The sequence below is a fragment of the Limanda limanda genome, chromosome 9 (genome assembly GCF_963576545.1).
Source record: "Limanda limanda chromosome 9, fLimLim1.1, whole genome shotgun sequence".
NCBI lineage: Eukaryota > Metazoa > Chordata > Actinopteri > Pleuronectiformes > Pleuronectidae > Limanda > Limanda limanda.
The window spans coordinates 26559434-26578284 of record NC_083644.1 but is presented as its reverse complement, the minus strand read 5'-3'; the positions used below and the strand labels follow the sequence as shown (position 1 = coordinate 26578284).

The following is an 18851-nucleotide window of genomic DNA, read 5'->3' as shown; positions in this document are numbered from 1 at the left end:
AAAGTTGCATTAATATTTTATTATTTACAGATTACACACCAGGCCAACAAAATGCACTTAGCACACCAAAGAATAAAAGGAAGGAATAAAAAAAAAAAAAGATCAAGGAAATTATCCGGAAGGGCTGTATGTGAGAAAGCAAAATGTGTAAGTCAGTTGCTATGGACATTCTCTGAAGTATCTGATGCCAGCCACCACGTTAAAAACTCCAGAGAATGTCCGACTGAGCCCAGGTTAGAATACATGCAGCCAGTGTCGCCCATGCATAAGGCAACTCCATGAAAAAGTTCATTTTTATTGCCCCACATCAATTTAGGAATTTGGTATAGCTGGCAATTTTACTATTTAAGATATATAAATTTGAAAATATAAAGTACTGGGTTGTCCCTGATTTAGTCTTCAATCAGAGTTGATTTAACCTTGGACTCATCTGAACATTGGAGATCACAATCACAGAATGCAATCAAAGCTCGTAGACTTTCACTTGAGGTTTACTTTACTTTTCTGTCTGGTAAGTTCAGTGGATGCAGCAGAATGGAGAGAAAGAAGAGAAAATAAGCTATGCAAGAACTGAGAGAAAACCCAAAGATGGCGGGGCCGGGGACTCAGTAGAGACTCATACTGAAACACAAAGATCTCTGGGGCAAATGCCAACTGAGTATCTCATTCTTTCATAATGTCAACATATTAAAAATGCATGTAGCAACATGTTCCGGTAAATGTTAAAGTGACATTTCAGATGTGCATCCTGTGTGTATTTTGTTAGAATGTATTGCAGTTCATATTGACTCACAGAGCAAACAGAAATTTCCAGCTCATGTGTCATATTTAGAGTTTTTATTGGTGAAGAAAAAAAAGATGTTTAAATCAACATCATTCACTCCTCAAGTCAAATCCATCTATCTTTTTGTGCTGATAAATACATTTAACTCAACTTATCCCTTCAATGAAATCCTTCATAATGTCACAGTGAAGGGAGTTAGGATTAGGGGCTCAGTTGTCAAGCATAGTCTGTAAATATTCCAGAACAGAGACAATGGAACCAACTCTTGTAGCTATTTTGACTGATGTTCCCAGTTCAAAAGATTTGCTAGATTTTTTTGACTTCTTTTTTTTTTTTTACTACTGTCCAACTATCTAGAGATAGTAATGGATTCTGCGTTTCATTTGTGCATCATAGAAGAAAATATATAATATAGCAAAATACCTGCAGACAGAAATCCCATATTGGCAAAGATTTAGAAGTTATTGACCAGATGTCTTATTGGCTGACATGTTACAGTTTCACAATATATCAGTTTCTTACGTGTCCATATGTTGATTTGATTGTGGCAACCACCACAACATCAACACTGACCACTACATGATTTGCGTTTTTCTAAAATCTGCGCATTGATTCACTCAGGTCAGTCAGTTGTTTTTGGTGAACAGAGATAACAAGTGGTGTGATGAGGCCCACAATGATGCATTATAATGCCAGGTATGAGGAGACAAACTTGACGTTGTCCATTTGTGATTGGATCTCTGAGGACAGATGTTAATATCTGGTCTGAACAGGGCCTGAGATGTCCCATGGGCAGAGGTGTTGAGGGAATTAGCCAAATTACTGGAAGATTGAATCCCACTGTATTGTAAATTAGCCCTGAATCTGATACGGTGCCTACGGAGTATTTGGTTATCTTTAAATTATATATTAATATGCTATGTATATGGATATATTATTGACCAAAGTTATGTGAACAGGTGGACTTTTCCAAATCCACCTTGTGTCCTTGAACTGAGGTTCAGTCAATAAGCCCTAGCTATGACTTCTGACCCTTTGCCAAATGAATATATACATAAGATGAATAATTCTTCATTTCTTCTACCCCTGGAATCAAACTTAGACAGATGGCTGATCATTATAATCTAAAAGGTCAGGGGAGGGGCGTAGGAGAGGACGGGAGGGGAGGTCATGACAAAAGAGGAGGACGGAACACGAGAGGAGCTGCTTAGGATAGTTTGTTCTAGCTTCCACTTCACTCCAACTGTCATCTTTCTTTAGTTTAGATTGTCTAGTTCTTTCTGCTATGTCAAAGCCTCTTTTCTGCCTTTCTTCCCCCATCATCCTCTCTCTCTCTCTCTCTCTCTCTCTCTCTCTCTCTCTCTCTCTCTCTCTCTCCCTCTCTCTCTCTCTCTCTCTCTCTCTCTCTGCCTTGGAAAGAGACGATCCAGAAATAATCCCATAAATAAGAAATCAACGGCCTTTTCTGTCCCACCACATTACAGGCTTTTGATATATGCTTTCTGCGAGTATTACTCACCAGCCTCAAATCAATGCTCTAATACCCCCCACCCCCTGCCACACACACACACACACACCTCCACCCCTCTCTGCCAGATTGATTTCATTAGGAGTGACAACAGTGGAGAGAGGTGCACAACACATCTGTACACTAGTGTAGGCCATTTCCCCAAATACTAACAAAGTATTGGTAAGTTATGTTTTGACAGTTGCATGGATTCTGTAAGATGCCTGCTATCCCACAGGCCCAGAGGGTGTAAAAGGATAATGTCTGATTTCCAGTTTGGCATGTTAAAAGCTCCTTTAAACCCAACTGGTTTGTTTTTAAAAACACGTGCTGCCAAATGTACTTTGGACTCATAGACCTGCTTTTGAATTTTGATCAAGGTCCCCAATTCTGTTCAAAACCACAACATAGTTTGCAAACAAAAACTAGTGTGAATTGCAATATAAAGCAAGTGTCAGGTCTACTCCACTTCGCTGTTTACAGTCATGAACTCCGCAGAATGTCCCCACAATCGGGTCCAGACTTTCTCTGGAGTTGGCCTTTCACACATGAACAATGCAGCAGGAGATTCTCCATGCAGCTTTGTTCACAGCAATCTCTACAGCGTTCTGGTGAGTGGGGGTGCATCAGGCAGTGGCAGTACGTAATGCATCAATTCCCCAGTGAAGATCCTGTAAGGCTCCCCTTTTCCATTCTGAGACATTTTTAATCCTTTTGTTTGTTTTCTTTCATTTTGTGTCTGTGGCGCTTTTGGAAATGTCATCAACACACTTACTTGATTGCGGGGAATCATTTGGAGGATCTTCTGTTGTGTTCTCACATCGGCTCGTTATCCGGAGATGCATATCAGAAAACAGCTTTACACACACATTTTTACTGATTCTGCTGCTCAAAAGATTTTGTTTATGTCTTTTTGCAGTGAAAGGTTATTTAAGGCGGGCTCAGTTGGAGGCAGGTCCTCCACCTTATATAACCCTGTCGCGGCCTAAGTGACCTGAGAGCTAAAACTGTTCGTGCTACCTAAGTGGTTCTATCTCTTCTCCTCACCTCTGTGTCATCACATAATATGTTGCTCCTGCAGTCCAGGGAGAACACGCTCTTAAATGAAGCATGAACCCACAGTTGAGGGTTCTGTACTATTCAAAGTGCTTTCTGTGCTCACCAAATGTTGAACCTGCTCTTTAGCCATTTGAAAAGCAGCACATCGAGATGCCAACCCTAAATTGTTACAGTGAAGTTTCGATCACATCCAACTCACACAAGGCAATCATAATTGACTTAGAGTTGTGTATTTTCCAACTGAATGAATTATGTGCAATATTTAAATTCTGTTTTCTGAATTGGACTGTTTCATCATAAAACATAGCAGTTTTAAATAATGTAAAATAAGAACTGAAATATTGATTCAATTTAAGCAGCAAGGGGCTGCAGTGGTCATCAGATTAGGGATTGGGTTGATTGGAGACCTCAAATATACCAAAGGTGTAAATTTGAATGGTTGTTCTGTCTCTCGCCCATTGAGTTTTAATTCTAGTCGAATGGCTTTAAATGCCAGAAATATTTCATCATGATACCCAAACAAACCTTTCACTGCTCACAGGTAGATTAATTTATGGCAAATTAACAAGAAGTTGCTGCATGAGTGTCAAAGTCATGGGGAAATCATTTTAATGACAAAAGCAAAAAATAAAATGTAGTCGGTGTACGAAGTCGACTGTCATCTCCACTAAGGATTTACTTTTTAAAACCAAAAATTATAAATTTATGTGTTTACAAGAGATCATACAGCATCTGTGAATGTGTCCTCACCTGACCCTGTTGAGAAATGTCTGTCTGTTATTCACCCTGTGCCTCCCAACTGGAAAAAATAGGCCACCATTCAAATCTTTTTTTCAAGCGTCTTCTGTTAAATAAGGGCAACAGGGGCCAAAAGAAGAATTAGTCAAACAAAATTTACCAGAACAGAAAACATGGAATGAGAAATAAATACAAGCAAGCTCAGAAATAAAGAATGAGATGGGTAATAATCCATGTGCTTTTTACTGCTCCCTCCAGCTCTGTATCTTGTAGGAGGTCATGGATTTGTAATGTGAATGTGAACGGAGCTCAGGTTAAATAATGTGATGTCCTTGGCTGATAAAGCGAATGGCAATTATCGTGTGGCGCAGAGAAATACAACGTTCTTGCGATGCAGCGAGGGTGTACTTCCTGTGTGGATGATATACTCTGGGTGTGGAGCGAGACGATCGATCCGTCGATAATCTCAGCTGAGATTTTTCTCACAGAGTAGTTGCTCAGTAGTTAGCAGTGATGTTACACTCCAATAAAAAATCCATGTCGATGCCTTGCTAAGCCGTCCGCCTGCAGAGACCAGGGCTGAATCGCTGACACTGTTTGCATCAAGATGACACTTCACTGTGGGAGCAGACTCAGACACACTCTCTTCTGTGATTTGGACAGTGCCTCTCAGTGTGCGGTGCCAGGACAAGCAGAGACGTGCGTGAATGTTTGCTCCCACTGCAGCCGAAGGTGTTCTATTTACCTATCCATCCCCCCCGCTCCCCAGGTGTGTGCTGCTAAATCACATACTGAGGCCTGTAATTGGAGAAAAAGACACAGCGTTACCTCAATGATTAGTTTGCTGCAGCTTCCTCACAGTCCAAAAGTTTGTATTTAAAACATGTTAAACAAGCAGTTGTAGAAGCAATGGTTTCTGTCAGCTTTAGATTGTGGTGACGTGTTGTACAGGCAGGCCTCAACACTGAAGCCCATTGATGTCGTCTACTATTCTGCACTCACCTACTCCGTGTTTGCCTTTGTTAAGTGGACCTGTCTCTCTCTGTCCTTCATATATTATATCCATGCTAGCTCAGCCCACTGGATTACATGACACTGAGACAATTGACTGACTTACATTTTATTTCCCTTGACCTCTCACTGAGCTTAAGATCTGTGTTTAGCTTCTTTGCAGCATCCACCTAGAATTCCCTAACTCTAGCCCATTTCAATCCATGATCTCGAACATCCACAGCATTTGTACCTGTTTTAGTCGATTTGCAATGTAGATGAGGGCTTTGGTATCAAAGATTTTTGAGTTGACATTTAAAGATACTGCACACTTCGTTGTGTTTTTGAGCTGAAAACTTAATGATATGACTGTTCTTTGAGGAAACACCCTCTAGTCAAAGGTGGGCGCCACCCACCAACAGCGACCACTTGTGAGTGGGAATCTGGAAAGCCATGTTCATTTTAAAATCTTTGCTGAAACCAAACCCCTAAACCACCACATCATCTACCATTCAGAGACTTCCCCCATCCTCTCCTGTCCATCAGCTGTCTCTCTCTCACACACACACACAACATTTGAACCCCTGGCACAGGAGGCTGTCTCAGCCAGTGGTTCAAACAGGATAACCACGCTCCTCAGACACAACTAAGCCCCGGCTGTCTCAGCACCAGTCAGCTGAGGTTCAAACGACTCGGGATCATCATGGTCTTGGCCGTCAGTAAACTGTGGAGGCAAAAAGCCTCTGCTTGACTCGAAACGTCTGTCACAAGAGTGCGGCTGTGGAGTTGTTGCTCATAGTTACACAAAGAAGTAAACGTATCTTCAGCCAGCTAATCGATGTGTTGTATGTGAAGAAGAATTGTTGTGAAAAATGTGCAAGAAATTCAAGCACTTAGAACAAGATAAGATCAGACTTAAGCCGTACCATAGTCATAATTTTGATTGATATACTAATCTTTACCAAATGAGATTTTATTAACAATATCCTATTACCATACGTTAATACCGTCATCAAAACAGTGGGGAAATTTTACAAAGGCATTCATTTTCATGTCTCAGTTATTCAAACATCATTTTATGAGACAGATGGGTAGTCAATAAGGTTTGTGTGAGACTTTGAAGAAGCCAAATGAAACATGTGAAGGCCCAGCAGATCGTATGGGAGGGTATTGTGTGTAGATAGTATTGTAATCCTTCTTCTACAGCATATTTTGAGCATCTTTATACAAAGCCCAATCTTATATTAGGATTTAAATGTGTATGCAGTTTATTTAGTCTTAAACATAAAAAATTACACTCACAGGCATTAAGAAACTCACAACTAATCAATCTTCCCTTTCTTATGCTGGAATAACATAACTGCAGTGTGTTAAAAATAAATACCTACTTTAATTCAAATTTATTTTTGTCTGCTTCTACAGATGACGGCAGAAGCCATTCTCCGCCTGGTCAACGACCCTGTGCTGCCGTTCTACCCTCTGGACATTGCCCTGGATGTACAGAACAAACTCAAAGGTAACACTACTGACAAAAGTGGGGGAAGGAGGTAAATTGCAGGGTGGGCGATCTATCCCGAAAATATCAATATTATGTTGGATATTTATAGATTGATTCTAGTGTCATAAATAACTATACTAGTTTCACTTTCTCTCGTCTAGGTTGCACCCATTATCTTGACCACATATAAGTGTGTGCACTCTTTGTTTGTACACATCTTACAGTTGTCATGACATGAAAACTCAAACATTAACATTGGTACACAGGTTGACTACTAGCTGCCTCTGTGCAATGCAATTTAGTTTGAACACCTAAATAAGGGAAATAACTCAGACAGACTCTCTGCTACTTAAGTTCTTCAGTAAGGAATTAAACTCTCAGAGGTGGAAGGTAGAAGTTTAACCACTCTGCACAATGTCTGCTAACCTTCAAATCATTTTGTGGGGATTAAAAAGTATTAAGATTCATCCCATATTAAAGAACATAAGCTGCTTTTAACAGTAATAGTATAAAATCAATATTTGGGATTCTGACCCTGGGACATCCTGTTGTGTGAGCTTTTCATTTGGGCGCCCATTTCAGGTTATAGCTGCCACACTCCAAGTGTGAACTGCACGTCTAAAGCTCATCTCGTGGGGGTGAGCCATGCTGCTCCTGTAGATGGACGGGGTTTCCCCTTTCCTCTCCATGTACCTGAGTTTCTGGGTTCATATGATGTTATGTTTTTGTAGACCTACAGTTCCACACTTATACATACATTGTCAAGTAAATGACAGGGATTTGATTCTGCACCGTACACCACACAAAAAGAGTCTTATTCTAGATGGAACACAGCAGTATTCACAGCATTGTGTGTGTGTGTGTGTGCGTGCGTGGGTACGTGGGTACGTGCTTGCGTGCGTGCGTGAACTCAGTGACTGCTGTCTTGGACTTTTATGCAGAACCATAACTCATCCTCAAAGTTCGGCCAGCCAACTTCTGCATCAATCTCTACACTCTCCAACAGACATGAATACACAAACACACACAGAACCCACAACTCTGCACCGTACTTGCAAAAAAAACACTTCATTGGAAAGTTTTTTATGTACACACACACACACACACACACACACACACACACACACACACACACACACACACACACACACACACACACACTCACACTCACACACAGCCTCTTTCTCGTCTATTATAATGATTTAGTGTTGGTTCATCTGTTGAGCTGAACTCATCGATTCCTCTTCTCATGATTCTGCAGCAAAACAACCTTGATGTGTTCCTGCATGTGTAAAATTCAAGTGCTCGACATCTTTCCTTCTGCTTCAACCTTGGACATTCACAGCCCTCTCTGAAAGTTCCTCTTCATCTCTCTCCTTTTGTTAAGTCTTTTTGTTTCTACTGTCTGCAATTTTCTCTCCCTACATTCCCTCTATTTCTTTCTTTCTTTCTTTTTCTTGCTGCAGTGCCCTCGACTCAGATACAAATACAATGATTTAAAGTGTGCGCAGACAGAGAAGGCCACTTGTCATTGGTATATTTTCTCTTAAAGCCTGCACAGACCAACTGTTAAACACAGTCGATTTTTTTTGGCTGGGGTTATCGACCTCAGCAATATCACAGGACACAGGGCATTACACAGTTGGGTATTTTCATGAATCATTTAAATATGCGGACTCGTGTCTGGGATCTAACAAGATTTAACTCTGCTCTATTGACCTTATGCATCTTGCCCATTTCTTTCTTTTCTGTTTGCAGCTTTGTCTCTTAGCTTCTGTTTGTTTCAACTTGATATGCTAAATACAAGTCAAATTGTACTGTATTTGTTCCACTAAAGGCTCTGACAGGGGGATTATGATGTTTGCCCATCACTCCCCATTATATTGATGTATTTATATATGGGGTGATGTCTGAGCTTACAGATGCCAAACTCTGGCTATATTCTACTACTGCAATTAACTGTCTAACAGAAATATAATATAGATAGTATATCAAATTCAAAATCATAATATAAAAGAAAGAAAAAAATCTATGTAGTTAACAGAAAACAATCATGAAAATGTAAGCTTGCAATGTCAGATGCAGTCTTAACTGAACAGATTTAAATGTAATCTAAAATATCAATATCAATTCATACTCTCTGCATGTGAAAGCATATTTGGGGGAATTATAATATGCTGTGAAAATATTTCAGCTGCAATATGCCTACAGGGACATTTGAGGGATTGGGTATCTTTAGGGGCTTAATGAATTATTATTTACTGTAATAACATATGAAATATTGTTTAAACTAAAATAGAACTATTGTCAATACAGTTACATATTAAATCTAGAAGAGTGGTCTTCATTGTGCAAGTTACTTCAAGTGATTTACATATGCATCACCCAAAGTGTGCAACTTGCATAGTAAGAAGAATGGAGCCCTTTAGTCAAGGTCTGAACTGAACCCTGTGAAAATTTACATTGCCAAATATTCAGAAGTTAACATGCTGTAAGACCCCTGAGGCCTTCTGAGAAGAATTCAGCTCATCAAGTCACAGCCTCAGAGCGTGCAAGGACTCTGTCCTTGAATATTAAGATGACCTTTGAAAGACGATGCACAAGAAAGGCTTTGGTATACATTTAGCTGGCATGCCTGCTTCCCTTGCAAAAAAACTCAGAATATACTAAATCCAATGTTGCTTTTGTAATGCACCAAGAAAAACCTCCCGAGCAAGATTCATGAATGCTTAAACAGTTCAGTGCTCAAGTCGCTCCGTTCCGGATTAGCTGTGGATTTACAATAAGAGAATTCCGACTCTACAGAATTTCTTTTTCATGCGATGATAGTATAAGTCAATACCAACGTTTGTCATCACGCTGAGATCAGAGATTGAAAGGGATGGAGCTGGAGAAAAGCTCTCCACCACACGTACTATAGCTCCAACTTCAAGTTTCATGCATTCTACTATTAAGGCACTCGCTCAGAGGCTCAGCTTCACTGGCTGTAGGCGCTGTCCTATTAAGGCCTAGATTGAGTGGTTATGCTTCCCCGTCTGAGACTAATGGACAGATTATGACCTGAGAAGGAGAGCGAGCGAAATGACTGATTATTATACCTGCCTAGCCTCTGTCTGTTTCTTCATCACTTTGTACCTCATTGTCAGCTCCAGGTTTCTCTCCTCTATCTGTTCAGTTCAAAATGCACTGTATTGGCATGAAGCTTCACCTTCTTGGCATCTTTGCATGTTCATGCTGAGTTGAAGAGCTGTGCCACAGCAGTGTGTCATTTCATCAAGGCTAAACAGCTTCCTCATCCACCCAAGCTACAAATGACAGAATTACACCATCAATTAGCAAAATTATATAATACAGCTTTTAGTCTGTAATCGTGTTAGATATATGCACTGATTATCTGGTCTGTTTTATTAGGAGCTGAGTATTTTATTATCCTTAATACTCCCTAAATTCTGTGAACTACTGACTCCATTTAAACCTGGCATTAAAAGGTAAAATATAAGACGTGGCCACAATGTGAGCTGACTGCGATCTGATCACTTTGTCCAGATCGTGTCACTTCCTCCTCCCATTTCTCCAAAAAAATAACTAACAACAGAACACAGATAGAAGAGGAAGAACAAATAAGATGGACACAATCCACAAAGCTGCATTATCTGTTTACTTGCTCGAGAAAAAGCTTTCTTTGACAACAGGTCTTGTCTTCACTCCATGCATGAGTGTCTTGTATGGTGTCCATAGTGGAGGACTGACGAGAGGACTGCTTCTTGTGTTTACTGGCTAATGTCTGCTAGCTGCCTAGCTGCTGCAACCTTGTGTGCAATTATTATCTCTGCACTTCCACATTTATCTTATATAGATTGACAATGCAGTTGCATTCACAGTTGTTTTCAATGTGGTCACCATGAGTCCAAGACCTCTGGAGATGGTTTGACTGATCAGGGAAGCACTATCCCCCTGCAAGCAAATACTGTCGCAGTTTCAAGTTGAATTTGAATGTCAGGGCTGACAAACACTTGGATGACACCACAGGAGCAGTATGGAGGCATTTTATGTTTTTTTTCTGTTGTTTTGTTTACATTTGAAGAATCGGTCACCATTTACTTTAATTGTATTGGATTTGGCTGCAACACTGTTTACCCATGAAACTCCAAAAGTGTTTTGTGGACTCAAACACTTTACCCACCCCTCCACTGGCATAGTGTTGAATAGATAAAGAGTGAATTTTAATTTTGGGGTGAACTTTCCCTGATTCTGGCAAAAATTTTGGGTAATTTGGCAAAAGTTTCAACCTTTTAGTAACATTATGCTAGAATGTTTAACAGACCCGGAATAAAAAAATACTGGTTCACTACCTTTCTCCTCTGTGAGCAACCTAACATTGTATTATCAGGGTGAATTGCCATTTTGTTTCAGTTAGTTCAACAGCAAAGGATGAGGTAATTTCAGTCAACATGGGATCTGCCATAATGGCTGCTAGAAGCCTTCAATCAAATTAGAGTTGTTATTTACTTAAGTCAAATAAACAACTTGTGTAGTGACATCGATTTAATTTACTATAGTTGTTTTTTGTAGTGCTTTGGGTGTAGGTAGGTGGAGAGCTACACAGGAAAATGCTGCTGACGGTTTTGAGCAACTCCAGATCAGTTTGATCAACTTTGAACCTACTGGACATGGTGATTGTGATTCAGATGCACCTTTTGCGTTGTTGCAGTTCCTGTCATCTCATGCGCTTCCCAGCCCCTTTGCCATGCTCACCTGTCCTTCTCCCGTTTACCTGCCCCTGCTGTGTCATACCAGTTGAACCTATTTATATGACATTCTATTCTATTGTCCTCTGACAGATAGTCTTTGTATCTCTGCGTGCATGTGTGCATTGCTGTCCAGCTTTTCTCTTCTTTCTGACATCATGGTTTGGGATTTTTGTTTGCTCCTTGCCTCCTCCTGTTTCCCCTTATGGTTTGGCTGGGTATGACCCTGGTCTTGAGGTAAAATACCTTGCTGTTGTGAATTTTCCTTTGCTTCCCATGAGTTTCTCTACACCTGAGTGTTGCTTTTTCAATCAGAGTTGTCACTCTCTGAATCTGTCCAGTTGAACAGAGTTTTTCTTGTCATAGTAATCATCTTTCTTACCAGACCGAGTTCTCTCCTGGCATCGTAGATGTTCACTTTTTCCTAGTACTTCTTACATTCTCACTTCTTTACATGAGATAAGTTTAAATTTAATCTGAGTTGCTGTTTTTGAGATCAAAAATAAATGTTCAGTCTCCAATTCAAATTGAGTTTAGCTGCTGAACCACATGTGTAAAGCTAGCAATAACTGTGAAGCACAAGGTGGGGCTCTGTCAGCAAGTTGCTCTTTAAAATATCTCATATCTCTTGTGTTACAGGATATACCACATCACTATTCTATCTTGATACAACATTTTAATGCCAGAATTTATCTTTATCTTTGTAGATATGTCGATATATAATAGAAATATAATAGGGCAAACAAGATAAAATCAATCATCAGAATTGTGTAGTTTTAACAAAAGATGTGAACAAGACCAGAGAAATGCAGTTCTCAATTTTGGTCATGTGTTATACAATCCTGACTATAGGGAACTGACTTTAAAATCATTGTGCATTCTGTATAGTACGTATCTATACTTCAACCCCTAGTGTAATTTTCCTTATGCTTGCATTTAGTTCTGCTATTTTCATCGGCTGTGTGTAATCAGGATGAGGCTGCTTGTGACAGATTTGGGGTTCTTTATTGTGGTTATTAAATTGTTATTAAAATTAATTCCAGGTGACATTATAAATGTCTTTTAGTTATAAATTTGATTTTGTAAAACGTGCAGATACTCTCAGTGCTTTATGTCGAGCAGCTTCTGTTCAACCAAAAAAACAGGTGGGAGAGAGCTTTTATCTCTGCTGGTTAAAAATACAGAGAGGCACCAGATGGAGGAGAAAGAAGAGGAGGAGGAAGAGGACAGTAAAATAAATACTTTTTGATGTGTGTGTGATAACACATAGTGGTATAAATATTTCCTCGTGTATTGTGTCGTTGAGTGGTTCTCAACCTTTTGGAGTCAGAATAATCAGGTTTGTCAGGTGACCCACCGAGAGACACCTCCTGGTGGCCAGAGGCTTGAGCTGGAACTTTCCTGTGAAGCCATTTCCCCATTTTGTTCAATGTGATATTTGTTGTTGTTGTGTCCATTCAGACACTCATGTGGTAGTTCACTTGGATTTTCACAAACCCTCTATATAAAATATATTCTGAGACAAACGGAATTATAGGAAAACTATGAACATTTTGAAAATGATGGTAGAATTCTGGATCCATCCCCTGATGTGGATCACCAGATTTCCATTATCCTCTGAACCCTCTAACTAAGTTCCGTGGAAATCTGTTTGGTTGTTTATGTTATATCTTGCTTAAAAACCTACCAACATACAAACAGACAGGAGTGAAAACACCACCTCCTTGTCAGAGGTGATCAAGCCAAATTTAGCAGTTAGAACATAAATCAGTGTGATAAGGACTACATAACATGACAGAAACCATCTTTGACAAAACATGTACTTGGTATGTACTAAGTTTGGCTCATGTTCCATCCACGAACATGCAGGAAGTGGATTTTTTTTTTTAAATCAGTAATGTAGCCAGCCAACAGGGGGCGATCAAAGTGATTTGGCTTCACTTTTGGGAGCTGTCTTATCATCCATCTTTATAAACAGTCTATGGAGCAGACAAACATGTCCTCTCACTTTTGCTCTGTGTTTTAGGGTTTGAATAACAACACCACTGCCACTGTGAACTGCATTCACACATTTACTCAATTGAAAGAATAATTTGTAATCAGATTTACATGTAGCTGTCAGCAAAGGTGGCTTTAAATACATAATACATAATAAATGTTCCTGTGAGAATTTCCTGATATCTGTTACTTATTTTACAAATCCGAGGATAATCTAAATATTGTTTCCCACTTAGCTGCTCATAACTGCAGTGTGAAAGACATTAAGTGAACATGGCATTGAACACCACATGCACCACTCTGACTTTTGGAGAAATCCAAAGCTCTGACATGTCTACCGTGCTTAGTAACAGTTGCTAAGCTATGATTGTTCAAATTCTGTTCGTATTTTTACTCAGTTAAAAAAGAGAAGCTGCTCATATTCTATTTAAAAAGTTCTACCTTTTGTTTTGTAAATTTAGAGAAAAACAGATGTGTTTTTAAAAAGTCTGATTCAATAACCCATTGTGAAAAGACCTATTATGTTATAATGCTTAAGCTGAAACAGAAGCTGGGTAGGAGACAGCAGGATTTTTAATCCTGGCCATGCGAGCTCCATCAAAATTCAACCTTGATTTACATATAACTGCGTTTTATCGCTGAGATATAATTTTAAATGTTCAGGACACATGGTGAGGTGAAAAATAGAGTACAGCTGCTGAAAGTGTTTCTGTGTGGGAGTAAAATGTCAGTTAATGTGATCGAGATTTTGCCAGCACACAGATTGTGATTGTAGATAAATAAGTGAAGGCACAGGTTGTGCACATGTGTGTTTATGTGCAGCGTCTACACAAGTGGCTGGTGACGCATGCACTTTTGTGGTCTATCTAAACATTATATTTTGGGGAATGTGAAATGGCTGTTTGGGTGTGTGAGTAAAATGATTGTGTGTGTGTGTGTGAGTGTGTGTTTTTGTAAATGTGTGTGGCTGGTCCCTGGGTGTTTTAGAAGCCCTCTGCGGCAGAGGCCCAGTGATATTTAATGGATTCTTCTCAGCCAGCATGAAGTACTGCAGTATTCATGAGTGGCAGTCATGGAGGGGACTCAGATCAAACAACCAGTGCTAATTGAAACCCCAAAAACCTTTTGTTCAACTTCCCTTATCACAATTATCCTTTCTTTTCTCTATTTTTTTTTTTTATATAAAACTGCCTTTGGTCTTGTCTGATCTGACATAAATCTCCATGAATTTGCTGAAGTGATAGTGCTCAGTAGCAGAGCTTCCTTTGGTCCTCAACAGCACTAACATAGAAAGGTAGAATAGTAAATTGCCGACATGCATGAAGTACAATTCATCTGCAGTTGTTCACGTTGTATTTTGAAAAATGCCACTTTAGAGGGTATTGTCTAATTTTTCTGTCGTATTTGTGGTAAGGCAAATGTGTGTTGATTTGTGTGTGAGCTTATTCTTCGATGGGCAATTTAATCAAAACACTGTAAGCATTTTCCTGTTGTTTACGTTGAATGAAGATATACAGTGCAATTCCACACAACACACCATCAATGCTTGTTCCATTATCCACTTTTAGCAATGTACATTGAATGAGGAAATTGAGCGTCGGGAACAGAGATGACTCACATTCAAAGTAAAAGTTAAATTCATGATTATAATAACTGGTATACAGGCATATATCTGCCCCTTTCCCACAACTAAATCTATTAACTCAGTGATTCATATTTGTATGCAACTATCTATTTAAATAGTAATCAGATAATGAATGTAGTGCTACTTAGTTTTAGGTAGATTGTCAAGTTGTGTTAATTTATCATGAACTTTGACTTTATTGCTGGCTCCAGTGTCATGACAATAATGCCTTTAAGTTATCTTTAATAAAAGGTCAGTTACTTAGCAACAGTCAGTCCCCCCATCAAAGATCCCAGGTTTAATACATGTACAAGAGGGAAGTTAATAATGAGAATAATGCAAACAGGTAACATCAGATCCCTTATGTGGCAGAGTACTGTTCTGAGATCAGAGGTAAGTAGAGATATGACTGGCACTTAATTATCTCTAATAATCTAATTTATGATTTAGCTTGAACAGGTCAAGCCCATCTATCTTCATCAGTCTAGCTTCATCAGGGCAAGCAAGCATGAATCGCTTGCCCTGATGAATGACTGGATGACTGCAGTGTATACCAGCAGCCCTGAGCTAAGTTCATCTTCCTGAACTGTGAACCTCACAAATGTTAGCATGTTCAGCTTTAGGTTGGTGTGTCCAGACCAAGGCACCAAACTGCTTGACCTTCTACCAGGACACAGACTCATCTCTGAGTTCATTGACACCTGAAATAAAAGGGATAGCTCACAAAAAATTTAAATTCACTTATTATCCCCACCACTATGCCAATGGAGGAGTGGGTGAAGTGTTTGAGTCAACAAAAAACTTTTGGATTTTCAGCGTTGCATCAAATTCCAATACAATTCAAGTAACATCTTCAACTGTAATAAAACAACATAAAATAAACATGTCATCCAAACTTCTTTAAACCCAGACATTGAAATTACCTAAATATCGCTTGTGATCCACGTCCGAACACGGCTAGAAACATGGTGTAAATTATGCTGTTTCAGATTGTATGATGTTAACCTGATTCGATTTACACCTGGACTAGTGTCCACATTCAGGTCTGAATGAGATGCGGTCGCTCTGTCCGGCTTACTCATCCTCACATTCTCCTCATTTGCACAGGTCCAACAAATATTAAACAACAAAAAAAAAATGATAAAAAGGAGAACAGATTAACATTGAAACCATCACAGAAGCAGAATGATTGTGTTTGCTTATTTTTAAAGCATGAGGAGAATTCTTCTCTTCAACAAATGTTCTCATTCTCATCTGCTCCATCCACAAGTGTCTTGACGTAATTTAATTTCGACTTCAATGTGATGGAAGTGCGGCCCAGCCCACATCCAGAGGTTGTGTAACAGGTCAGATCATAATCCGCTCTGAATGCATTGTGGGTGCATTTAGAATGGTACTTCCAATTGGTCAAACAATTGTACTGCAATCTAATAATGCAAAATACATTCTACTGGCAGGTGTAAATGTCCTGTGTCCCGGATGAGGCTGATGACCATATTACCATAGGGACTTTATTGGACTAGTAGGAGACCACACATTCCTTGGTTTATTCATAGAAGCAGCATCGAGACATAAAAGCATAAAAGAGCAGAGGCAAGATATTGCACCCCCACACACATCGGGTTCAAATCGCTGATGAGATGAGCACACAAGAGTATAAACATGTAGTTTCCTGTGTCCAATAGGTAGTGCTATGCCGAATATTATCAAGTCACTGAGTGACTTGATAAGTTTGAGGCAGATCTGACCATGAATGCTCAAAATACAATAACATCAAAACTCAAGACCACATCACAGAGCTACCATTCAATCAGTTGCAATATTTCAATAACCTTTCATCACTTAGGTCTCTAGACTGTGTGCACCAATTTGCCAGTCGGCCTGATAATGGCTGTTGGTGGAGTTCGTTAATATACAATGACCGGAGATGTCTGGAAATTGCAGACTTCCTGTTGGGTTTAGGCAAAGGCTCCAAGAGGCTTTTTTGGTACATCTGAGTATGATACACATGCTACCAATTTGTGTGCATCTAGGTGAAATGTGCCTCGGAGGCGGGCCAGACAAGTTTCTGGATCCTTAAACTCCACAATATTGTGATTTATTTTGTCAGAAGAAAAATAATAATTACTTGCTTTATAATAGGGTCTTTGCACTGCCAGTTGCTGGGGTCCTAATTAGAGCCAAGATTTAAAAATATATATATAAAGAATGAGGTTATTAAACAAATACAATGCCCAACCGCAATGTCTATTAACATCTGTGATTGTACAGAAATACTGAAGATATTCCATCAAATCACGGTTTCTCTGTACAGCTCTGTTGTTTTTCCTCTCTCTTCTCTGCCGCTGTTATCACAGGAGGCCAAGTCCCAACTGAACACCCAAATGCAAACATACTCGCACAGGTCCTGGAGTGTCAACGGATGTGATGGATTACAACAATCAAACAATATTTCATGAGTCCCAGCTGGCTGCAAGGAGCTGGAGCCATTTAAATTTGTAGGAGAGAGCAGTTCTCTTTGTCTATTTTTGTCCCAACTGTCTTCCCCCTGCCTCCGATGAGTCACGCTCTGCTCCCAGCATAATGTGATGCACTCAGATCCAAAAGACGCACACACAAACATTCCAAGGTTTATCCATTAAGACCAGGATTTTGTAAGATGTTGTTTTATTAACTTTTTTGGCATTTTAACTTGATAATTCCGCACTGATTCTCAACTTTCACATGACTCAAAATCAAATATCATGGCTGCAATCTTAGCGCAGATTAACCTTTCACAGGAAGTCTGCATACAAATTTGTCTAAACGGTGCATTCATTATTTTTCTTTTCAGAAACCTTTCATATACTGTACTTCTTGTCTCGTATTATGTCTTACATGGTCAGGAATAGCTCCTTTTTTTCTGTCTGGCTGAATGGACCTTTTTAGGACTAAGTGGTCACTTAAAAGTAGAATATAAATGTTGGATACTTTTTCATAATTTCCCCCAATTCACCTACTACACCAGGGGTGGGCAATTAATTTCCCCATGGGCCACATGAGAAACATGGACAGTTGTGGAGGGGCTGGACCAAAAGGCTGAACTCAATTCTACTCATATTAATTTGATAAGCTTCTACTGGTTAGAGTAAATATTATGATTAGGCAATGAAAAAGTGAGGCAGGCAAAGTAATAGCGCCAACATTATATCACACTTAAATCAACATATACAAGAATAGTTGTGAAAATATATTTCAGTTAATCATTTAAAGGCAATTTAAAAGCTTGTATTGACCAGAAAACGACATCACGAAGGAGTCACATTGATGGCAGAAAATGACAACATGCAAAGTTTAAAAAACACATTCGTCCAGGTAACTCTGCTCCCTATAGGTTCATAAAACAGATTTATGAACATGTGGAAGGAACGATGTCATCATGGCTTGAATTAATAATAGCCCACTATAATAATTTACTATCATAAACCAGAATATAAAATCATATACTGTAGTAATTCATTAACCAATCATTTTTCAATCATCTCCTTTTGATGTCGTGACGTTTACATTATGTAATGGCATCATTATGAAAAGAACAAAGTAAGCATTATGTTATTTGGGTTTACGCAGTGCACGCAAAGGCTATACATAGCCTCTCTGATGTGTTTAATTAAACTGTTAATATCCGTGCATGCATGGCAGGAATGGTATAGTTATGGATAAGGACTGATCAATGTTACATAACATTTATTTACAATAAATGTATCTAACCTTACGTAACCTTATTTACTAGTATAGTGCTCGTTCTAAACTTGCCTTTTTGGAATTGGCTGTTAGCTTGGCCTGTGTTAATGCCCAGAGCTACTTTAGATTTAGTGCATCCTCCTCATACTATTCTACAATATACTGTCGCCAAATATTAATTT

General features: G+C 39.2%; 1 protein-coding gene across 1 annotated transcript in view; it reads left to right on the top strand.

Annotated features, from left to right (window-relative positions):
- Window positions 1–18851, top strand: part of LOC133010375 (inactive N-acetylated-alpha-linked acidic dipeptidase-like protein 2) — a 310384-nt gene that overhangs the window by 267146 nt on the left and 24387 nt on the right. The window contains exon 13 of the mRNA XM_061077932.1: window positions 6501–6594. Coding sequence (XP_060933915.1) covers window positions 6501–6594 — 94 coding nt within the window. The remainder of the gene's footprint in view (window positions 1–6500; window positions 6595–18851) is intronic.